At 36.8% G+C, this 20538-nt stretch overlaps 2 protein-coding genes and 1 pseudogene across 2 annotated transcripts; 2 read left to right on the top strand and 1 right to left on the bottom strand.

Moving 5' to 3' along the window:
• The first annotated feature begins 7806 nt into the window (after positions 1-7806).
• LOC114731849 (uncharacterized) lies at positions 7807-11101 on the top strand. The gene is made up of 7 exons (XM_028919094.1): positions 7807-7880; positions 8123-8149; positions 8306-8428; positions 8623-8869; positions 9347-9448; positions 9757-9843; positions 10103-11101. Exons 1-7 carry the CDS (start codon positions 7825-7827, stop codon positions 11099-11101), a joined length of 1641 nt encoding a protein of 546 aa, XP_028774927.1. The 5' UTR covers positions 7807-7824.
• A 1832-nt stretch (positions 11102-12933) lies between these two features.
• Positions 12934-17139, top strand: LOC114731850 (uncharacterized). The gene is made up of 9 exons (XM_028919095.1): positions 12934-13073; positions 13321-13347; positions 13797-13919; positions 14061-14307; positions 14767-14838; positions 15109-15180; positions 15353-15439; positions 16598-16708; positions 16777-17139. The coding sequence occupies exons 1-9, from the start codon at positions 13018-13020 to the stop codon at positions 17137-17139; spliced, it is 1158 nt and encodes a 385-aa protein (XP_028774928.1). The 5' UTR covers positions 12934-13017.
• Positions 17140-19308: 2169 nt separating this feature from the next.
• Positions 19309-20490, bottom strand: LOC114731851 (probable myosin-binding protein 5; annotated as a pseudogene).
• Between the last annotated feature and the right edge of the window lie 48 nt (positions 20491-20538).

Genomic DNA, 20538 nt, shown 5'->3' with positions numbered 1-20538 from the left:
GACTCTCAGAACTGATACTCTGACGAGCAGGCTTGACCAAGTCTCTGATCAAGTCAAACAGCTTTATATGACTCTAACTTCTCAGGCTTATCAACTAGATGCAGATCTGAAGAGATTTATCGAAAAGGGATACATTGGACCAGAGTTTACCAGGAAAGAGCAAGAACTGTCACAAATCCGAAAGGATTTACAAAGAATCGAGTCAGATATAGCTAAAGATCATTCACAAACCATCTATGACCCTTATCCATCTTACCCCTCTAGTTTTCAACTCCCCACATATCTAGCATCACCTCCTTCTTATCCCAGAGAATCTGATTACAGCAAGGTTTTCAAAATGTCTTATCCTATTTTAAGACAATTGAGAAAACCCCGACAACCAACTTTTTCACCCATCCAACCAAACCCTCCTCCCAAACCTCCAGTACGACCACCTCATTTCCCTTCATCTGAAAGACTTTTCTACCCATCATCCTCATATACTAAACCTATTGAACCAACACCGTCCTCTCAAGGAGTTGTAATAAGAACTCCACCATCATCTCCACCAAAACAAACTCCTCCTCCAGACAGAGAAAAAAGAAAAGAAGTTGCAGATCCAAACAAAACCATAGCCACTTTCCAAACTGTGGATAAAGATCAGTCATCAACAGATGGAACCTCTGAACCTGAATCTGATTCCTCTATTGAGTACAGTTCTAACTCTGATCCGGAGATATATCATGCTGATATCTCTAAAGTAGCAATGGTCCAGCCAGATCCCACAGTTGAAGATCCTATTGATGAAGACCCATCTGTTCCTCAAACACCTGAGCCAAGAAGAACAGACTATAAACCTACTACAGGTCCATGGTTCACTTTTGATGATCTCCCTCCAGAAAAATGGAGAGACAGACTCCATGAGTTCGGAGCATGGATTGACCTGCAGCTTGCCAGGCATGATGCAACTCTTGAGGAAGTTCTTACAGAATTTCTCTCAAGACTAACAGGAACATTAAGAGAATGGTATCAAAGTCTCAGCGATTACCAGAAGATAGCAGCAGCCAGAGTTGATAATGCAGGAACTCTCCTAGGACTCATTCATAAGGAATTCATTGGTGACTTCCAGATCATTAACAAAAGGCATCGCCAAGAATACTTTGAGATGAAATGCTGCTCTTTAGACAAAAGAGACTTGCAGAAACATTTCCAGAGAATGTCTGAAAAATACTACATGCTTGGAGGAGCCAATGATGTCAATCTCAGGCATACTTTTATTGCCTCTCTTCCAGATGAATTACAACCAGAACTTCATAGAGCTATCAATGCACTCCATAGAAACATGGCTGACATTTCCATTGGAGAAATATATCAGTTGGCATTAGCAACTGTGGATAAGCTCTGTGAACAACAGAAGTTCTTCAAAGGAATGCTGAAAGGACAGTCAAAGCTCAGGCATGCATGCAAGAAACAACATCTGAAAATAAAGTGCAAGGATGATAAAGATTGCTCTTGTTCTACCAAGAGAAAATCTCACTATCGTCGATTCAGATATCCAAAGGGTTCTTACTCCAGGAGAAGATCCAGAAAGCCTTTCCTGAGATACTTCAGGAGGCGCAGACCTTACTCAAAGAAATCTGACAGGTGCTACATATGCAAGAAAAAGGGGCATTTTGCAAAAAATTGTCCTAACAAGACAAAAAAGGATGTCAAAATGCTAGAACATTTGCAGACTGTTCTCATGATCAATGAAGATGAAGATGTAGAATCCGTGATCGAAGAACAAGATGCTCAGGATGAAGAGACACAATATATTCTTCCTTACTCTGAAGATGAGGAAACTGATTCTGAATCCTTTTCTCAAGAAGATGATAGTCCTCAAGGGTATTTATATTCCCTTGAACAGCCTGTGCATCCGTCTCCTTTCCTTGGTTCCGTGGCTTCTCAGCCAGAACACAACAAAGTCACTCTTAAGCCAAATGTCAAAATTCATATCCTTCCAGGAAGATATGAAAAGCCAATTCCTGTTATTGCCTTTATTGATACTGGAGCATGCAGAACCATCATGAATCCTGATATTCTTCCCCCTGAAGCATGGATCCCTTGTGATCAACTTTTCTTTACTGCTGATTCAAAGCCCTTCAAGATTGAATGGATAACTCGCAGGAAGATTGGTATTCAATTCTTTCCAGGATGTGTCCTATGGATGAAAGTTCTTGGTAGTGATCTCCCTGGAAAAGACATTCTTATTGGATTTGATGCTTATAATCATACTAGGAATCTTCAAGTCCTGCCTAAAGGAATTAGATATAAAAATTTCTTTAGTGCATATACTGAAGTTCCTAATCTCTTTGAGATCCAACAGGCACCACCAGGATATGAAGATATTCGAGATCATCTTCTCAAGTTTTGTGCTGATAATCATCAACAGTTCTCTCATCCATTTCCATTATGGAAAAACCAAGAGTTTTTCATAAAACTCCCCTTCAAGAAAAATGAAGACATCAGCCCCACAAAGGCCTCTCATCCAGGAATGAATCCAGAAGATCTCAAGCTCGCTAAAGAGGAATGTGCTGCACTTCTCAAACAAGGCCTTATTGAACCAACAAAATCTAATTGGGCTTGTCAGGCATTCTATGTTGAAAAAAGATCAGAAATCAAAAGAGGGAAGAAAAGGTTAGTCATTGACTATAAGCCTCTTAATATTTTTCTTCAAGATGACAAATTCCCTTTACCAAAGCCCAGTTCACTTACAGTCCATCTTAGAGATGCAAAAATCTTTTCCAAGTTTGATCTTAAAGCAGGATTTTGGCAATTGGGTATCCACCCAGAAGATCGACCCAAAACTGCTTTCTGTATTCCAAATGCCCAATACCAATGGACTGTCATGCCATTTGGGCTTAAGGTTGCCCCATCACTATTCCAAAAGGCCATGACCAGAATCTTTGAACCTATGCTTGATAACCTCCTCATTTACATTGATGACCTTTTACTTTTCTCAAAAGATGAGGACTCCCATAAACTTTTATTGACCCAGTTCGGGGAAATAATTGAAAAATACGGGATTATGTTGTCGGCAAAGAAAGGTGAAATAGGTGTCAACAGCATAGAATTTCTTGGAATGCATTTTGAAAATGGTCAGTATTATCCTGGACCACACATTGCAGAAGAATTACTCAAATTCCCAGACGATAATCTCACCACAAAGCAAATCCAACAATTTCTGGGGATTATTAATTATCTTCGGGATTTTATCCCTCATGTGTCAAATCATACCAGCCAGCTGTCCAAACTTCTCAAAAAGAATCCTCCCGCGTGGGGGACAGAGCAGACCTCAGCTGTCAAGACCCTCAAAAGAATTGCACAGCAACCACCTCCTTTAAAGATCCCTGACAGAGGATTACGAATCCTCCAGACTGATGCTAGTGATGACTTTTGGGGAGCTGTCTTAATTGAAGAGATAGATGGAAAGAGATTTTACTGTGGACATGCAAGCGGACAATTCAAGGAGTCAGAAAAGCATTATCATGCTACCTACAAGGAGATCCTTGCTGTCAAAAGAGGAATCGAGAAGTTCAGCTTCCATCTCAGTCCTTATCAATTCAGAGTAGAAATGGACAATACGTCTTTTCCAAGAATGCTTGATCCCAAGGGAAAGACCTTGCCAGACAGCCAGTTACTCCGATGGAAAGACTGGTTCTCTCGCTATAAATTCACCGTTCATCATCTCAAAGGACACCAGAACATCATAGCAGATTTCCTCACAAGACCTCAGAAAGTTTCCCAGCCTCCAAAACTCCTGTCACTCTCCAGACCTCAACCTCTTTTCATCCTAACCATCTCTGAACCAGAAATGCCTCACAGAATGAGAGCCACCATTTTCCCTCCTGGATCCCGTCCTGAATCTCCAGCAGATGTCCAAAACCTTGCCAGAAGTACTATGTTCTACTGGCTCCACCGTGTTTTTGTAGATACTGGAATCCACCCTTATCCTCAGCACTTTGATGCCGATGCTCCTTACCTCACTGTTCCCATTATCAAAGGACCCATACCAGAAGAACTTTTATGGTACATCTGGTCTGTCTCAGCCAATTATACCTGTGCCATAGCCTTCTCAGCTGTAGTCGTCCATGACCACCTGAATGACATCAGAAATGAAAACTCTCCTCTTACCACACTCTTTGAGATGATAGCTCCTCTTCCCTACTGGAGAGGAAAACTCTGGAAAATTCTCAAAGAACATAATATTTGGGACTTACCAACTCCCAAACAAAAAAGGTTTTTCTGTCTGTATACCTTTTTCAGGAACTATGGAATAAGTGCTAACCAGAGGCTCTACACAGACAACCGTCTGATCCTCCAGGTCACCACCCCCTCATGGCCAAGAAGGGAAGCATTGCTAATGGAAAAAATTGGAAAGACATTAACTGCACTTAACCAGCCTGACACGGGAGAAGACACTTCATGTCTATCTCTTGGACCTTTCCCTCCAAACTCACCATCTGCCAGCAACACAACACTTGAAGAATTCCAGAGAGATTTCATCCTGAGTGCTGTCAGACCTCCACCAAATAGGTCACAAGTCCCTCCACCGACAGAAGCCACCGAAGACCCTTATGACGGTGACAACGACTCACAAATTCAACTCACTCAGCCTGAAGGACTCTATCTCCCTCAGCCAAGTTTCCAGCCACAACTCCCATTCCTTGCAGGGGAATCCCAGGATCCTAACCAAGAAGACCCTGATCCAGAACTCGAAGACTACTACTACTCAAGAAGCTCAAGGAGACACTATGACTCAGATGACCCTGACCCAGAAGGCATCATGAACCTATCCCCTAGCCACGAGCCTATCTATAAAGACTAGGGAACATCATCATCAGAAAATCTCCTTTTGGGATACTCTGAAGATAATGCGGGACCCGCCAGAATCCTACTTTATGTCGCTATCTACTTTTACTTTATTAAAGTAGTTTGTCCTGTAGTCTATTTCGTCCTCTTGTAATAAGTGGAGTAGTTGCCATTATTAGGTGTCATTATGAGAGTAGTTGGTAGTTAGTAGTTGTGATTATTAAATGTCAAGTCATAATGACGTTTACTATTACATCTACCCGTCATAATGAGGTGTACTATTAGGACTTTGTCATGTAGTGCCCCGAGCGTCTATATAAACCCCACTCTGCCATCAGTTACAGGCAGAAGGAGTTGTATCGACTTCCTTGTATAATACTAGTGTGCTTTCCTCATGAGTTCTCTCTAAATTTCTCTCTTCTTCTGAAAGCCTCACTTATGATATCTTTCTTCTGTCGCCAGAGATTCTAAGTATGCTCTGCACTTGCCTCTTTAAGAGGATCCTGTGCATCAGAAAATAGAATCCGACCACGATCCATGAAGGAGTGTTTGGTGACAATCTTTCCAGTTATCCTAGATTGGTATTCAAAGCTGAGAGTCCTAACGTGGCCCGTTGATGAGTTGAGAATGAGTGGCCTTACCTGGACTGAAGCCTTGGATATCAGACTATGTTAGCTTGGTCCGATTCAGCTAACACCCCCGAGTAAAATTGTAATTTTTTTTTTAAAAAAAAGAAAGCAGGCCAACCTAAGGTAGAGCGACCCAAGTTTTTCAGCATGCTTCAAACGGAGCTGCCATCTTGCCAATCTAACTCATATTTTTTCATGGGTCGAATTAGTGTGCGCAAGTCATATCACCAACTTTAGTCATATTAACTAATAAGGTTATGTGTAGTAGAAGGAATTAGCCTCTTATAATATACTCTTCTGTCTAATTGTGAAGTCAGTTTTGATCCTAAATATAAGACCTATTTCTTATATCTATCAAATTTTCCCAAATCACCCCTATTGTTACTCCCTCAACCATAACTAAGCATGAGAAGGAGGGAGGATATGATGAAGATGATTAAAGTATTTCAAGAAAAACATGTCATATTTATTATAGTTAACTAACTTACATAACTTCTTTAATCTAATCAAATTAGTTAAATAGATCCTATATTAAGAACCAGATGACTAACACATTAAGATTTGCATCATTGCTGGATTGCCCCTCTCATTTACAACTAAGATGCTGAAAACTAGATCCATCAAGATACTAGGTAGAGTCAATGAGTCAAACTAGAATTAATTTGGGGTCAAAATGGTGAGAAATAAAAAAAATTTAAATTATTTTTAAATTTTTATCATATCATCCAAAAACTAAATATCATTTATGTGCCTTGAATTACTAATAAAATAATTATATACTTACAATTTCTTTTCAACTTTTTTTTTTTACAATTCTCTGGACAAATCGAATCATAATATCATACTACAAAAATTATTAAATATTTATACTAGCAAAATATCAAAATGAATACTAGATGATAACAAAACCTTCTTCCCAATAATCATTCAATCACTAAATAATAGTAATTATCAACAACTTTTAAAATAGAAAACAATTTTGATCAAAATAGCTTTTTTTATTTAAAAACAAAGAGGCAATTGGGTTAACTTAGCCAATCAGTCGGGCTAACTGGGGTTATTCCCAGGTCATACCTAATCAATTTAATCTTGACTTTTATACTCGACCGAACCAATTACGTGTCTAGTTCAGTAGTTTTTTGACTGAATTGGTAAGTCCGGTTTGGATTTTAAGAGGGTGTTTGGGAAACCACAAAAGTGCTTCTTAAAAATATTTTTTCGTAAATCGAGACAAATTCCTTTATATATTTACTTCGTATACCGTAAAATTACTTTTAAAACTACGGTTTCGTTTCCATTCAAATACCTCCTAAATCTGTATTCACAATAGTTCTTTGTGAGTTGTGGAGAGGACCTAATGAATCCTTTTATAGAGGAGTATCATGTAAACTAACTAATAGTAATAGTAATAAATAAAACTTTATTAAATTTTAATACAGAATTAATGAAATTTAAATTAATTTTATTTTAAAGGAACATGCAATTTTGAAGAGAAAGTATTTTAGATAGGACTGTACTTAGATCAAGTTTATTATATTTATTATATTAAATTTTTTAATTATACATGCTCATGTGTAAGTATTATTATTTAATAATATTTAATTATAAATTTATATGAAAAAAATAAAATGCATAGCTAGGTGTGATTAGAAAACTTAACTTAGTAATTAGATGTTGAGATATTTTTTTAATTAGATATTAGATACTATAAATTGCATCCGTACTAGTGTACTACAATTGGCGTGTGCTAGCTACTGTCCTTCAACAGTAGCTAGCAAACAGATGCTGACTTTTGTACCTGTTTTCCTTTTGTCACCAATTCTAAATAGGGAACCAGTTTCGGTGCTTTGATGAGCACCATAAGCTCATCAAATCTGAACCGTCTATATTTGATTTGAACGGTCCAGATTTAAAATCTTTAATTAACTATTTTTAAATAGAGAAAATTATTTTTTTGAAAGAATAATAGTTAAGAAATCATTACTATTTTAGATTCTATACATATTAAAATAATTATTTTAACTAAATAAAAATAAAAAGGAAATCAAATCTAAACCATTAAAATGAGATATGAATTATTCAAATCCGATGAGCTTATAGTGCTCATCATAGGGAAGAGCACTGAAACTGGTTCCTTCAAATAGACGTGTGCTAGCTACTGTCCTTCAACAGTAAACTGACTTTCCCACTTCCCACAACGACTTTCTCTTTTTTCCTCCCTCCTTCTCTGACTTTTCCTTCTTCGTTAAGTCTTCTTCATGATTCCTTACTTCACCTTTATTCTTCACATCTCTCTGCAGAATTAACCTCATCACAGTGCGAAAACAAGAAGGAAAAAAAAAAAAAAAATCAGCTCCGATCCAACATGGCTTCTTTCTGGTTCCTCACACTCCTTCTTAAATGCATTGATTTTCTTTCATGGTATGCATCTCTTGTATATCCCTCCTTTGCTTCTTTTCTATGGCTGCACATTTTCTTCTTCTGATCAGATTCCATAATCTGTAATCTTTGCCCGTATGTTCACATTATTCGTTCGATGTCCTAAGCACTCAATGGTCTCCCTCTTTAACTATGAAAAGTTAGAAAATGGGTCTGGGTCTATCAAACCCTCTTTTTCTCCTCACGCTTTTTGATTACTGATTCTGTGTTGTTCTCATTTACAGGCCCGTGCTTGCTTTGGGTTATCCTCTGTAAGTGTCTCTCTGACTCTGTTTTGGTGCAACTCTGAAAAAGCGTTCTTGCATTTATCATAATTCTATGTTTCCTTTAAACTATTATTGTTTCAGTGATAGTGATGCTGTTTTTGTTGTTTATGAATTACGATGATGGTGTTTTTATGGTCAAAGTTATGCTTCCATTGAAGCAATTGAGCATGATAGCCATTCGGACACTCGGAATTTGATCTCTTATTGGATTCTTCTCTCACTGATATACCTCTTTGAGTATCCTTTCCTCAAGCTTCTTCAATGGTAAACCATTTACTCTCTCTCATTTAACAAAAACACATGGCCATTGAACTGAACAAAATGGTTGCTGTTCTTCCTTTTATCATATTTTACTAATTGGATCATATCATCTGCAGTTAAAATTGCATGAACTGTGATATCAGATTCATTCAGGTTCTGAACCAATCTTACTTTTCCATCCTCATTTTCAACATCAGGTTTCAGTATTGGCATTACATGAAGCTAATCATGGTCGCCTTCTTTGTGATTCCGGATTTTGGAAGATCTGCTTATGTCTATAATCACTTCGTTCAATCATGCATCCACATGAATCCTCAAGCAGTCATAAGCAGATTCAGGAACTGGAAGAACATATTTGTCAAGAAAGAAGACTTTACAATGCAGGCTGAGAAGTATATAACACGAAATGGAACTGAAGTCTTAGAGCAACTCATTGCTAGCAAGGTATGAAAATCGCCATATATATATATCACGTGCTATTCATTAGCTGCTTATAGTGTATATCGTTTTTCAGACTCTATGCAATGCATGGAACTACATCTGGCTGTTATTAAGATTTTCATCTTAGGTATGGCTGTCAAAAGTGTTCATGGAAAGCAGACATTTCAGTAGTTTATAAAAGCTAACAAAGCTAAAAGTGATGTGGTTTGAAGGGGGTTTGTCCTATGCCTCTTTTTAATTGCGATGCTTAGGTTGTACGGATGCTGGTATACCGAAACACTGGCATCTTAGATACCACCTGAAGTTCGAGATGCCTGAGTTGAAAATAGTACACCAAATGGTTTCTTTAAAGGGATGCATGCTGGTTTTAATGTATAGATAGCTTGTTTGAGTTCAGAAGTACCCACCACCAATCTCATTCAAGTTGCTTACTTGTTTTGTGATTCTTGACTACTGAATAATCATCTTCTTTTATTGTAGAACATAGAGAAAAGTCTCAATGCAGAAACAAGAAAATCAGTTCCAACTGCGGAGAAGAATGAGATCCTGAAGGCGAATTTTTATGTGAATCTTGATGGATGTGTGGGTTGAGTTCGGTCCCTCTTTCATTTGAGTTGCCTACGTATTTTATATTTATGTGAATCCTGATCACTGAAGAATTAAGCCAATGAACCTTTTCTTCTATAAAGGACCACAGCAGAAAGTCTTAATACCGAACCAATAAGAACAGTTCCAACCACCAGGAAGAATGAAATGGAACAGATGAATTTCTTATGCAATTCTTGCCCTTTTATAGCCAGCTTCAAACATGAAAGAACTGAAACCTTTTCTGGGTTGGAGTATTTCATACATGAAGGAGCTTATCGTCCAACCTTATTGTCTTTGTGCAGACAAATGGAGGAAGGCTTCTCATGGAACAGAAAGACGCCAAAGATTTGGAGATGATTGAAAAAGAGCAAGTTCCTGAAGGCAAGCAAGTAAGATTTCATACCATTTTCAAGTAAAAAGGGGAAAAGAACAGCGCCCCCCCCCCCTTCCAAAAAAAAAAAACTAAGTCATGCTAAAGTTGGTTATTTGCAAATAGCCTAGGTCTGATAATACTTACATTTGTTGTGAGTTTTTTCCAGTTTCCTTGTGATTGCCAGAAAAGAAGCTAGGGAATTAAAAAAACAGCAGAGAACAAAGTTGATTATTTTCGCTAATCTATACCTCAATGCCAAGTTTTCAACATTTCAGGTTAATAGCGCCTTGGAAAGACTCAAATCAAATGAAAGCATTTTATCTGCCATGGCGAAAACCGAAAAAATGGCAGCAGACACCGAACATGGAACATATAATCCTCAGATTTCTGCATCTGAGAATGTACAGAAAGAATGGACTTGTGCCATATGCCAGCTGACAATGCCTTCTGAAGCTAATTTGAATTCCCACCTGCAAGGAAGAAAGCATAAGGCTGCTTGTGAAGCACTGAATACAAAAACTAAAGGAATGCCGGTGATAGACACAGGAAGAGGAGCATCTTCTCAGGTTTCTGCATGTAAAGATGTACAGACGATGTGGACTTGTAAAATATGTCAATTGAGAATATTTTCTGAAGCTAGTTTGAATTCCCACCTGCAAGGAAGAAAGCATATGGCTGCTTGTGAAGCACTGAACGGGAAAACTAAAGGAACCGAAGTGACAGACACAGGAAGTGGAGCATCTTCTCAGGTTTCTGCATCTAAAGATGTACAGAAAATGTGGACTTGTAAAATATGTCAATTGAAAATATATTCTGAAGGTAGTTTGAATTCCCACCTGAAAGGAAAGAAGCATAAGGCTGCTTGTGAAGCACTGAACGCAAAAAGCCAGCTTGTTGCTGAGAAAGTTCCGGTGAAGAAGAATGATGAGTCCACTGGAGAAGAGGAGATGATAATCTATACGCCAAGTGCATTAGAACAGAATACCACAAACAGTCATCATCCAAAAATGGAGCATAAGAATGTTGAAACTATCAATATTAGTCAGCAGAATAAAAACAAAGACGTTGATGCCAATACCACCAAGGTGCAAGAATTGCAGAAGGACGTAGGAACATCGATTGGAATGAACAGTTCCAGATTAAGATGTGATATGTGCAATGTAAAATGCACTAGTGTAGGTGACTTGGCTTCTCACTTGCAAGGTAGCAAGCACTTGGCTCAAATTCAATTACTTACTGCCCATGGGCAATGGCCTTGTAGTCTAGTCATATAAAAGCTCCCTTGTAAGTAGGAGGTTGTGGGTTCAATTCCGTTTAACCTCAAGTAGTTGGTGTCAACTTCTCTAATTCAAAAAAAAAAAGGGTCAATTACTTAGTGGTCCAAGCTAGTAAATGAGTCTTCTGCTTTAGAAGTAAATGTATGTGTTCATGTAGGACATGCCATTAAGTTTTGATTATAATATGTACGTTTTGAAGTTTAAGCCCGTGTGCCAAAGGTTGTTTGGGGTTAGAACTTGATTATTATACTGAGATTTGTAGCGATGGGGAGAATTTGAAACCCAATGTGTCATTGCAAAGACAGATTATGAAATGAATATATACTTGCTATTTATCTTGCTTTGTCCCTTGAGCAGCCCATCATCTTATTAGCGCGGCATTCTCATGGTATGTATAATGAGAATGCGGATTCAATTAGGCTTATAAGTTTATATTTGTTTCATATTAATAAAATTGTTGTTGTTCTCAAACTTCATATATATATATATATGTATATTTATGCACTCTTTCGTTTTGAAGGTACTCTTAATAGATTATTAGCTGTTAATTGTAGAGGCAGGGCGGGTTGGAAGGGTAGGCCAAACCAAAATCAACCCATCTTCTGGTGAGATGAAAATTTCCAACCTCCCGCTATAGGCCCATCCACTTCTCCCTTCTTCTTCTTCCTTTTTTTTTTTTTTTTTTTAAAAACCCATAATTTTTTAATTAAATTACAAATTTTTATAATCTAAATTCAAATTGTTATATATTTTCATAAAGTTATATGATTAAATTATCCCAAAACTTACAAATATGAAGATACAATAATACCGCACATAATTATTCGATCCGTATAAAAATTATATAATAAAAAATTGACAAATTGAACATCAAATCATGTTATTGACATAAAAAAGAATATATGAAAAATAAGTTCAAAACGATAACTTTTCATTCAAATTGACATAAACAACAAAAAATTGTAATTTTTTTTTTAAAAGAAAAGCAGGCCAACCTAAGGTAGAGCGACCCAAGTTTTTCAGCATGCTTCAAACGGAGCTGCCATCTTGCCAATCTAACTCATATTTTTTCATGGGTCGAATTAGTTTGCGCAAGTCATATCATCAACTTTAGTCATATTAACTAATAAGGTTATGCGTAGTAGAAGGAATTAGCCTCTTATAATATACTCTTCTGTTTCTTAATATATGATCTAATTGTGAAGTTAGTTTTGATTCTAAATATAAGACCTATTTTTTATGTCTATCAATTTTTTCCAAATCACCCCTATTGTTACTCCCTCAACCATAACTAAATATGAGAAGGAATGAGGATATAATGAAGATGATTAAGGTATTTTAGGAAAAACATGTCATATTTATTATAGTTAATTAGCTTATAATCTAATTAAATTAGTTAAATAGATCTTATATTAAGGACCGGATGACTAACAAATTAAGATTTGCATCATTGCTGGATTGTCTTCAATAACAAGATACATGTACTGAGAAAAAAAAAGTCTTAATTTTATTACTTGTGTATCACACAAGTATTGGTTATGTCGTAACGACAAATCATGATTGCAGAACGGAAAGAACAAATGAGTCCAATTTTTTTCTTTTAAAAAGTTTAGAAATTTAAAAATAAAAAAGTTAAAAATTATTAAATGCAAATAAGAAATATCAAATATGAACAAAAATTGTCTTTACATTACATATACCCGACTCCATGCGGGCCCACGAGATGAGCAAAGCCCCACTTGCCACTTGCCCCCTTGCCGCCAACCCTAATAGCTCCTCCTTGACTTTTCGCTCTTCCCACGCGGACTTTATTCTCCCTCCTCTCCGCCGTTTCCTTCTCCGTCAAGTCTTCTTCACAACTCTCTCGCGATTCAACCTCCCCACAATAGCAGAAAATATTGCTTCAATCTCACATGGCTTCTTTGTGGCTTCTCATACACCTCCTTAAATGCATTGATTTTCTTTCATGGTATGTACGTTTGCGTTTATATATTCTTGTATATGATGTCTCCCTTGGTCGATTTCTAAGGATGCGACATTTCTGCTTCTGATCACATTTGATCATTTGTTGTAACTTTTGCCCTTCACATTAGCAGTTCAACGTTCTAAATACTAAACGATCTCTGTGCCTATGGAAAGTTAAAGTGGATCTATTTGACAAGCTTTGTTTCCTTTCACTCTTTATATTACTGACTCTGTGTTGTTTGTATGTATAGGCCCGTTCTTGCTCTGGGTTATCCTCTGTAAGTCTCTCCCTCCCTCTCTCGTTCGCTCAGTGTGTGTGGGTGTGTGTGTGTGTTCTAGTATTTAAAAAAACACGATCAGCTAATGGAGAGTATTAAATAAGCGTTTTAGATATATTCAAATATATTTTTCTGTGGAGTTTCTGTTCTGACATGATTATTTTATTTTTCAGTTTGGTTCGGTCTATCTATTTTCTTTAAACCCAGTCTGCTTAAAAATCTTTCAAGTACTTAATGTATTCTCTAATAAAAGTTATAACATATGGACAGGTTTATCATTTATTGACTTCTGAAGATGCTCATGCTTTTTGTCGTAATTATACCTGGCAATCCAATAGCATATTCCCAAAAAAAAAAAAAAAAGCACCGACGTTTTCCCTTCGAACCGTTATTTCACTGATAGTTATGCTGTTTTGATTGCTTATGATGGTGGTGTGACGTGGTTGAAGATGTGCTTCCGTCCGAGCAATTGAGAATGATAACAATTCAGACACTCGGAATTTGATCTCTTATTGGATCCTTCTCTCATTGATATACCTCTTCGACTATGCTTTTCTGAAGCTTCTCCAATGGTAAATTCTCTGTTCTGTATCTTTTGCTAAAAAGCTACATACATACAATATAGGGAATGACTAATGACACTTTGGACAAAAGGAACAAACTAATGTCATGAAGCTAATGATCGTTACTTGCGTCCTCATGTTCAATATCAGGTTTCAGTATTGGTATTACATGAAGCTAATGATCGTTGTTTGCCTTGTGATACCGGACTTTGGAAGATCTTCTCATGTATACAATCAGCTCATTCGGTCGTGCATCTACATGAATCCCCGTGTAGCCATAAGAAAATTCAGGAACTGGAAAAGGGTCTTTGTGGAGAAAGAAGACTTTCTAATGCTGGCTGAGAAATATATAACAGAGAATGGAACTGGGGCCTTAGAGAAACTCATTGCTTGCAAGGTAAAAAAAAAAAAAAACACCACATATATTAGGTGTATACATGGATACGAGTGCAAAGGCTAAAGGTATTCTCTGCTGTAACATAGGGTTAGATGTTTGGTGCATTGTTATTTCATATTTTTTGTGTTAGGTATGACAATAGAAAGTTTTCGAGAAAATCGTACTATTGGTATTTTATATTACAAAAGATAACACAGCTAAAAGTGGTATGATTTGAACGTGTGTCTTTCTATGCCTCTTGTTATTTTGGGAAGTAGCATACTATAACATTGCAGATCCCACCTAAAAATGCTTCAGGAAAGCCAGTTTTTGTGGTCTATATATGCATAATTCTGATTTATGTATAAATGGGTTGTTTGAATTAAACATTGCCCACCACCAGTCACTCAATTTGCGTACGTGATTTGTAAATCTTGATTACTGAATAGCTGAGGCAATTATTCTTTCCTTCTACTATAGAACACACAGCAAAACCTTGAAGTTGAAGCGAAAAAGGCCGCTCCAACTGCAGAGAAGAATGACACGCAGCAGGTGAATTTTTCATTTGATTCTTGTCACGCATTTATATCCTGTAAAACATAACAGAAAGAGGTGTTTGTAAAATGCTGTCATGTTATGCATCTTATATGTCACTCAAAATTCGAGATGCTTGGGTTAAAATGGTTATATCAAATCCACTCTCAAATGTGTTTTAGGAAAGCAAGGGATGCTCACTTTATTCTATAAATGTGCGGTTTGAGTTCAATTGTACTCACTACCCCGTTCACTTAAATTGCCTAATATCCTTTTCTTATATTGAAGAACACAGCACAAAATCTTGACACGGGAACGGAAAAAACGGTTCGTACCATAGAGAAGAGTGAAGCACAGCAGGTGAATTTCTCATGCAATTCTTCTTGTGTTATTGCCAGTTTTAAACATGAAAGAGATGAAACTTTTTTTTTCCCGGCTGATATTATATCTCTTTTAGTTGACACAAAACCATGAAAGATCGTTTATAATCTTGTGAAGGAGCGTATCTTCCAACCTTATTGTCCTTGCGCAGACAAATAAAGTAAGGCTTCCCTTGGAACAGAAAGACATAAAAGACTTGGAGATGATTGAAAAAGAGGAAATCCCCAATGGCAAGCCAGTAAGATTTCTTATCATTTTCAACTAAAAGAAACAGGGTTGGTTTTCCCTATGGAACCGCTATGTATCTTTTTACTCCAACTCATGCTAAAGCTGGTTATTTGCAAATATATTAGGTTTCTTTATACTTATAGTTGATGGGATTTTTTACCGTCCCTTTGATTGCCTGAAAAATAATAGAAATAAGTGGAAACCAAGTGATAACGAACAGCTAACAAATCTTATTGGGGGGGAAAACAGGACATGATCAGCTCATGAGTGATTAGCAAAAGGTTTTAAATTCAATGCTCTGCTAAGTACTCTCTAAGTGAGAGAGAAGTCGTGAGGAGTGTGAGTAATTAGCAAGAAGCTTTATAACACTAATGACTTTTGCTAAAATTACATAAACCTTCTTTTTGCTGTCAAAATTTACACACATTTTCCCTGAAACAGAGAGTGAATTATATAGATTTTTCTTGGATTTTTGATGTTACATGAACCTCTAATTTATTTTCAAAATGTGCAAAAACCCTTTCAAAGGAGAAGAGACCTTTATATAATTTTTGCAAAAATTAGAGCTCAAGAGCTTTGTGTGTTTTATCTTTTTATTTTATTTAGTTTTTAAGAGAAGTCTATATAGATTTTGGAATGAGAAGAAAAGTCTATACAATTAACTACAGCAAAACTAGGGAGGCTGTGTAATTCACTCTTGTGTATGTGTATCTAGCTTAAAAAGTGTACTTGGTGATGAATTTCTTTTTTCTTGTACGCATGAGTAACCAACGCTCAGTTTAAAAACTACAACGAGAAAAGGCTGAGGTTTCACTTGATTCATTTTTTTTACTTCCTGAGAAGTTAACTTCCCCATAAGTATATTTAATGCATAGAAAACCAAACCTTTAGCATGCGGAAGGGTTGAACACAGTGAACCTCATAAGGGAATGTTTGTGATAATCCATATCGGTCCATTTGTCAATGGATTTGTATGCGTCAAGTGTTGTAGACATTTCCTTACTTGGGTTCACTGTGTTCAACCCTTCTACACATCAGATGTTTGATTTTCCGCACCACTATGATTACAGCCCTTTCACACTTCCTAGCCCAGGAAGTATACTTATTCGCTTAAAATGTGTTTGCTTTCTATCTTATCAGTTTGTTTGTTTCTTTTTTTCCCCTCCAGATCTTCACCTTTATGCCACAGACTAATACAGCGTGTGCAGCCCCAGATCAAATAAGATCTCCTTATCTAACATATCAAAAACTGAAGGAATGGTGGCAAAATACACAGAAGGTCGAGCATCTCCTCATATTTCTTCATCTAATGAATTTCAGAAAGAGTGGACTTGTGCCATATGCCAGGTGAGAACAACTTCCGAGGCTGACTTGAATTGTCACTTGCACGGGAGGTTGCATAAGGCTGCGTGCGAAGCACTGAAAGCGAAAAACCAGTCTGTTGCTGTGGAAGTTTCTGTGAAGAAAAATGAGACGTCAGGTGGAGAACCAGAGAAGATGATCAATACTTCGAATTCATCAGAACAGAAGATCACAACCTGTCATCATCCAAAAATAGAGCAGAAGAATGTTAAAACTGTAAATGTGCGAAAATATTGTTATAGGCCAAAGAGGACGATAGATCAAGAAAACACGGGCAAAATTGTTCATGTCATTCCCAAGGTGCAAGAATTGCAGAACTCTGAAACACCAGTACTTAAGTTTAAGTGAACAACTCCAGATTCAGATATGATATGTGCGGTGTAAATTGCAGTAGGGAAGTTGACATTACTTCTCACTTGAAGGGTAGGAGGTTCAGTTTGGTCCTAGTTAGTCAACGAGTCATCTGCTTCAGATTTCTGCCTTTTGCTGTAAGTACCGATGTTGAGGTTATATAGGTCTGCCCATAGACATTGTGTGAAGATTGAAAGTACATGTTACATGGGATTATGTTCTCATTATAACATCTACCTTAAAAACACGCCTCTCATTTTCTTTTTCTCTTTCTTTAGGCCTGCATGTCCCTCATGTTGTTTCTATTTTAACTAGAGCATCAAACAGTGAGAAGACTAGAACTAATTTCGTAGCTAGACATATTATGACTTTTTTCAAAAAAACTTTTACCGTAATAAAATGTATATAGTATGAAAATCCGAACATGCTATGCTATTTATGAACTATGAATAGTATCACTTATTTTTCAGGCTCTATATAATATATTATCTCAAACAACAACAATATCAAGAAGCCTTATTTTATTAGGTGAGATTGAAAATAAAATATAATAATTCTTTTAATAGTCCTCTTGTAATATTAATTATTTTTACGGTTGCTTTCAACTATAGACATGCAAAAAAAATTCAGAATTATATGAGGTGAAAATATGGAACCAGATTCTCTCCACTCCACTGCCTCAGGGTCCATTTCTCCTTCGCTGCCTAATCCGCGCCATTCCCTACAAGAAAGTGAGTTCTTCTCCATCAGAACTTTTATTGAATGGTATGGATTAGGCAGTGGAATGTAAGTGAGCCATAAAACAACGAAGAGAATCCAATTCCGTGAAAATACCATTTTCTTTCTTGAAGGGACCAGTCTACCGGCTAAGAACCCCACAACGTGAAAATCAGAATGTTTTTTTTTTTTGAACTTTTTCACCACAGAAATACCCCGTGTCATTATTAGCACCTCTTTAAAGAAAGTTTCTTCCCCTACAACTTTTTAATTTATAAAGCTTTAGTGGCATTGGCTATTGATCTGTTGTAGCCTTTTTTATAAACAAAAAAATGGCAAGCTGCTTTAAGGTTTTTCTATTAAAAAACACATGCCCATTAAATTAAGAAAACATTTTATTGACCAAATATGTTTTTTTTTTTTTTTGCCGACTGACCAAATATGTTTTCTACAAGACTGTCACCGATTTTCTCATTAAATATTTTCAGATAGAGTTAAATCGCCGAATAAGAAGGGTAAGGTTATATAGCTTTTAAAATCGTATGGATTTTAGGCATAGCTATAACTCCTCTTTAAAAGGTGAGGTGAGCCGTTACACATCATCTTACCTAACCCAAACTCACCATCACACTCTTCTTTTTAAAACTTTTCAAAACTCAACTATTATATCTTTCTCCCCTGTTCATGTTTTCTGATGTCTCTGTCTAGCCTCACAACTTTAACAAGGGTTTTTGTTGGAAGTTTTTTTTTTTTAAAAAAAGAAAGAAAGATAGGTATTAACGGCTTAATGTTAGCCTACAAGGCAATTTTGCTTTGTTAAAAGTTGATCATAAACCTGTTTCTCTATAGAAAGTACTCAAATACAGCGATTAAATATGACACCAGAAAAGTATTCAAATAGATCCAAGACGAGTTGGTACGAACATTACAAGACAAGATATATAGAGTGCTTAAAGGAAAATTTGAAGTGCTATCCACATCCTGTACGAGTATTACAAATGCAAAGATGAACTCTTACTTGGCAACAAAATGAAAATACTACAAAGGGCTAAGACAAAAAGGGTGGCTGACTATTGGAATGTAGTGAAGCAACAAAATCCTGAGTCAAGACCCTGAAAATTGGTATCATAATCTCCAACAAGAGAAATTTTTAATTCACAGATTTACATTAAGAAATCAACTAAATGTAAATCACTATGTCCATTAGAGATGTAAATTAATTTCTCGCGTTTAAGAACTAAATCGAACCAAACTGAAACAATCCGATGTTTGCAAAGCATTGTCAGTTATCATCGTACAAGCATAAGATCCTTGAAATGCTTCACATTCACAATATTAAACTATCAATAGCAAATTGAACGCTAAGGTTAATCCATAATCACAGATAAATAAGAAAGAGACTATACACGTGTGTATCAGCCTTTGATATTATTAAAATTAGATTATGGATAACAAGTTAATTACAAATATACAATTTTGAAACAAAAGCGTATTAGAAGGGGAAAAACACGCGTGAAAGCGTTTCTGCAGAGCAAATTAGCAACGTTCAGAACTTACAATGTCTTCCTGTGAATCCATTTCAAGAGAGCTAATTAGTGAATCTGAACCATTTGGATCATCATCACCATCCTCAGCAGAAAGATCCAAAAAGTCCCCACAGTCATGGATCCTGTCCAGTTGATCTATTTCATCTTCACTTATAAGTTGGCTCAGTTTCTCCCTATAAATCCTCAATCGATCTTGTGACAGAACCCTCTCGGATTCCTGTTCCTTAATGATCAAACGCAGTGATTCAATGACATTTTGATCATACTCTTGTTTCTGCTCAACCACTCTACGGTATTGATTGGATTGGATCTCCACTGACTCTTCTCACTCTGAAGACGAAGAATCATGGCCATAGCTTCATCTGCTGCTGAGGATGATGCTGTTCTTTCCTTTTCAAGTTCTGCATAGGCTGTAATTGCTCGCTGCCTTTCAATCTTCACCAACTTCCTCAGAATCATTACGTCGAACACATCATCTTCATCAAGAACTTCTTTATCATGATCACCCTTCTCTTCCCCAAACCCGTGGGACTAACATCGCCGTTAAGATTATCTTTATCTTCCCCAACGCAAAAGTTGCTTTTGTTCGATGAGTTTGGATTCTGAGAGGATTTCAATGGGCTACACTTGAGAGACAGAATCTTAGAGTCAAATTCCTCACCAACGCTATTTTCCAGAGGTCGATTTCTGGTTTTTCCTCCGAATTCAAAAAGATAGCGAATCAAACCCCCAGAATGCCAACCGAGATGTAGGATCTTCATACAGAACCCGAAAATCAAATCATCCCAAAAACATTGAACACCCGAGAGAAGGACCCGAGAAGCAAAAACCCACATCCAATCTCACTGACCTGAGCAAAGAACTTCAAAGTGGAAGAAAAATCCATACAAACAACCCCAGAAAAATCCGAAGAAACCTGTGGTACAACTCGAGAACAGAGTAAGTAACAAACAACAGACAAAAACGACCCAGAGTCTGCATCTAGGGGTGAAAGATTTTGACAGAACACCCAATCTTAGCGTTAAAGAAAGAATGTAAGCGAAAAGAAGCAATTGCTAAGAAGTGAAAAAAAGGGACAAGGGCATATAGTGATGTGATTTTGCCTAGCGTTGTCACAACTCACAACCATAAA

Source organism: Neltuma alba, unplaced genomic scaffold, assembly GCF_004799145.2.
Source record: "Neltuma alba isolate B1F8T4 unplaced genomic scaffold, ASM479914v2 tig00012852_pilon, whole genome shotgun sequence".
NCBI lineage: Eukaryota > Viridiplantae > Streptophyta > Magnoliopsida > Fabales > Fabaceae > Neltuma > Neltuma alba.
Note: the sequence above shows the minus strand (reverse complement) of the source record. Positions and strands in the feature narration are given on the sequence as shown.